Genomic DNA, 3,868 nt, shown 5'->3' on the forward strand with positions numbered 1-3,868 from the left:
ATGATTACGACCTCATTTGTTTGTCTTGTTGGAGGTTAGTTTCGAATTTTACAGAATGGTCAGTTCGTTTCTCACATATTTATGGTCTAAGATAATGCTTTTAGTTAGATGTGGAGTGAAAATCACTACACGTTCAATATCAATCATCAACTAACAATCTTTATATATTAGCCGACGCCGATAGCTACTTCTGGTGGTTTCAAATCCCAACAATAATTTGCAAAATGTCTGAGTGCCACCACTTTTCGTAATTAAATATAGATTAAATTTATAGTTCATTGGGTAAGAGAGTATCCATTAGTCTCTATAGGTCTCTGTTCGTCAATGTTGAGGGCTCCGGTTTCATTTTGGAAAATCAAAAGTGAAATATTAGAGGCATTTTGATTAAATGATTGTTAGATTACCGAAAATGCGTTAAATGATAGGAATATTAACCTACTCCTCCATAATTATTCATATCCAAACAAGCTCTACGGGATAAAATACTTCCAATTGCGGAGTTTCTCCATCCATAAGACTTGAAATGAAACATTGATTTAGGTGAACAAGTATCGAGTCACTTGAATCAATCAACATTTGTTGTCTATAAAAATTCTCTAAAACTAAGTCAGAGTACAAAGAATATTGTGTCTGAAAGTATATTGAATTACTGTGAATATGAATAATAATATAATATTATAATATATGTAAAACAAATTGATAAAAAAATATAATTTTGCATTAATACCCTTACTTGGTAATGAATAGAGTTCTTGAAGAATGACGACTTGTAATCTAATTTTTTCGATGTGAACCATGATATTCAAAAGTTTAATTGGGTCCCCACCAATCAAATCAAGTCGGGTCGATCCACTAAGGGATAAAACTCTCCCAATATGAATTTTCTACATTCATAAGAACTCAAACCCGAGACCTTACTTAAGTAAAATAAGTATCGAATCATTTGGATCAATTTATGTTGGTCATCTGCTGATTTGAATGTCATTTATCTGGAAACATCGCATTATTGGGAGTATGAATCCACCAAAACAAACCAATAAACAAGGAAACATTGGGAGAATGAAACGCCCCTTAGTTGGATCCTATCGCTTATCAATTTAAACATTTTCCTTTCTACATGAGGTCAACTAATTCTATGCCCAATGAAATTTCAACTATCAACTCTATTTTTCTTTTTCATTTCTTTTTTAGAATTGGAAGGGGTTCATTTGGTAGTGGAGTTACAATTTTACTTCATTTCTCTCCAACCTAATCGGAAATTTATTATTAAAAGATTAATTGTATATTAGTTAAGAAAAAGTAAATATGATAATTAATTATTAAATAGGAGAAAAAGACAAATATATACATATATAGATGTAAAAACAAATCAAATTTATTATTAAAAAATTATTATAATAATGATTAGAAAAAATAGACGTGATAATTTATTATTAAATGAGAGAAAAAGATAAAAAAAAAATAATGATTATGCTGTTGAATTAAATGAAGAATGGAGTTGAGTTGAGTTGAGTAGTATTTGTATTCCACAACCAAAGAACACCTAATTTTCTTTCTTTTTCTTGAATAGTCTTTTTTTTAAGTGTTAATCACATAAAAAGATTCGACTGTTGCTCATATTTTCAATTCTAGCACGATTTTTTGGAAATAACAAAGAAATGCACGACCTTTCGTGTTAGTCTCAAATCTGACCTAACGTTAAACATTCCGTCAATTCTAACGGTATTGACTGACTAGGCATTCATGGTGACACGTGTCGCCATATTATTCGATGAGTGAATTCACATTTTTATTTAATAAAAATAATTCTGAAAGTTAAAAAAAAGAAAGGGGTAAGGTCGGCTAAAGCAAAGGGAGGATGGGGCCGGCAAGGCCGGCAATGGTGGCCTCGATTGCGGTCATCACCCCCTAATTGGGGTCGATGACGACCTCTATGATGGTCACCGACACCAATTGGGGGTAATAGATTTCAGACTAAAACGAAAGGTCGTGTTTTTTTATGCTATTTTTGATTAGGTCGTGTTAGAATTCACAATTTGAGCAACGAATGTGCCTTTTACCCGATTAACCAAAAAAATGTACATAAAATTTTCATGAATAGATGGATTGGAAATGCTTGGTTGAGCCGAAAGGAGCCGAGCCAAGTCCGGAAAAAATAATTAGAAAGGGCGAGATCACGTGCGACGGACCTGGACGGCCCAGATCTTCCCCTCCGGCATTGACCGGACGGTCCATCACGTTCCACGTGTTAAAAACTTATCGATAAACGAACGGTCCAAAATGACCCCACGTGTCACCCGCAATACAATAATCCCCCCGTTTGTTCTTTTATTGTACAAATACAAATCCCAATCCCCGTCAATCTTCATAGCCCCAACTTCCCCCCCACTCTCTCACCGCCCTCTCTCTCTCTCTAACTTTTTAGCATTTTCTCACTCCTACCAACACTTCACTCACTCTCTCTCTCTCTCTCTCTCTCTCTCTAAGACTAAGACTGAATTGGCAGGTCGGGCGGGAAGGAACGGATTGGTGGGTCGGGCCGGCGAGTGAATGGCCGACTCGGACAACGACTCGGCCGGGGGAGGCGGCGGAGGGGGGAACGGGGAGTCGTCGGCGGTGTCGCTGCTGGCGGCGAGGGAGCAGGACAGGTTCCTCCCGATCGCGAACGTGAGCCGGATAATGAAGAAGGCGCTGCCGGCGAACGCGAAGATCTCGAAGGAGGCCAAGGAGACGGTGCAGGAGTGCGTGTCGGAGTTCATCAGCTTCATCACCGGGGAGGCCTCCGACAAGTGCCAGAAGGAGAAGCGGAAGACCATCAACGGCGACGATCTCCTCTGGGCCATGACCACCCTCGGCTTCGAGGAGTACGTCGAGCCCCTCAAGGTCTACCTCCAGAAGTTCCGCGAGCTCGAGGGTGAGAAGACCGCTGCCAGCGGCCTCGGCAAGCCCCAGGGGGACCGCGAATCCGATGGCTCCGTCATCAATACCGTCAGCTCCGGGGTCAGCTTCGGCACCCCTCCCGGGATGTATGGCGCGATGCCGCCGGGTGGGATGATGATGATGGGACCCGGCGGCGGGCACCACCACCATCACCACCACATGTACGGATCCGGTGGCGGAGGCTCGCCCGGTGGAAGGCCAAGGTAGGTTATTATTCTATTCCTTCCTCCTTTCTTCTTCTTCTTGTTTTTTTTTTTAAATTTTATTTTTTTACTTCTTTTTTTTTAAGAAAAAATAGGAAGGAAAAAAGGAAAAAAAAATGAAATTTGGTGCGGTGCTGCTGATGATGCTAAGAAAATTTTTTATTTTTGTTTTTTGGGGCTTGTTGTTATATGAATATTTGTTTGGGGGGGGGGGGGATTAATTATATTGTAATTAAGTTAGTGTATGTACTGCTAATATGACAAATCCTCCTGACGTATTTCCTTTCCACTGTATAATCCTCGAATCAATGAATACTCGTTTTCCTTTTGTATACCTCTAGAAGTTCTCATTTTATGAGCACTGCAAGCTTCAAAAGATTCGGGTTTTTGAATGAAATCTTAGTAAATGCATTTCAGTAAGCTTTCTATTTTTTGCCATTACAAGGGGTTTCGTGATCCTGATAAAAGATATGATAATGGTAAAAAAAAAAAAAAGAGTTCAGAAAATTGCATATTTTCCATTGCATTGCCCTGTAATTTCTTTCTCGTATTCGAGAATTTGATATATAGATGTTATTCTCGGTACGTAGCCCTTGGGAATTGGAATAAATTTCATCTCCCGATTCTAGAAATCGACCAAACAGGGGAATCTGAAAGAACTCAATACATATTCTCCACGCGTGCTGTCGGCGTACTTCCTTTCCTTATTTAGCTAAAGATACACT

General features: G+C 39.3%; 1 protein-coding gene across 1 annotated transcript; it reads left to right on the forward strand.

Moving 5' to 3' along the window:
* Positions 1-2,365: 2,365 nt before the first annotated feature.
* On the forward strand, positions 2,366-3,521 carry LOC116206695 (nuclear transcription factor Y subunit B-3). Its single transcript, XM_031539494.1, has one exon. The coding sequence runs from the start codon at positions 2,551-2,553 to the stop codon at positions 3,145-3,147; it is 597 nt and encodes a 198-aa protein (XP_031395354.1). The 5' UTR covers positions 2,366-2,550; the 3' UTR covers positions 3,148-3,521.
* Positions 3,522-3,868: the final 347 nt, after the last annotated feature.

Source organism: Punica granatum, chromosome 5, assembly GCF_007655135.1.
Source record: "Punica granatum isolate Tunisia-2019 chromosome 5, ASM765513v2, whole genome shotgun sequence".
NCBI classification, from domain to species: domain Eukaryota; kingdom Viridiplantae; phylum Streptophyta; class Magnoliopsida; order Myrtales; family Lythraceae; genus Punica; species Punica granatum.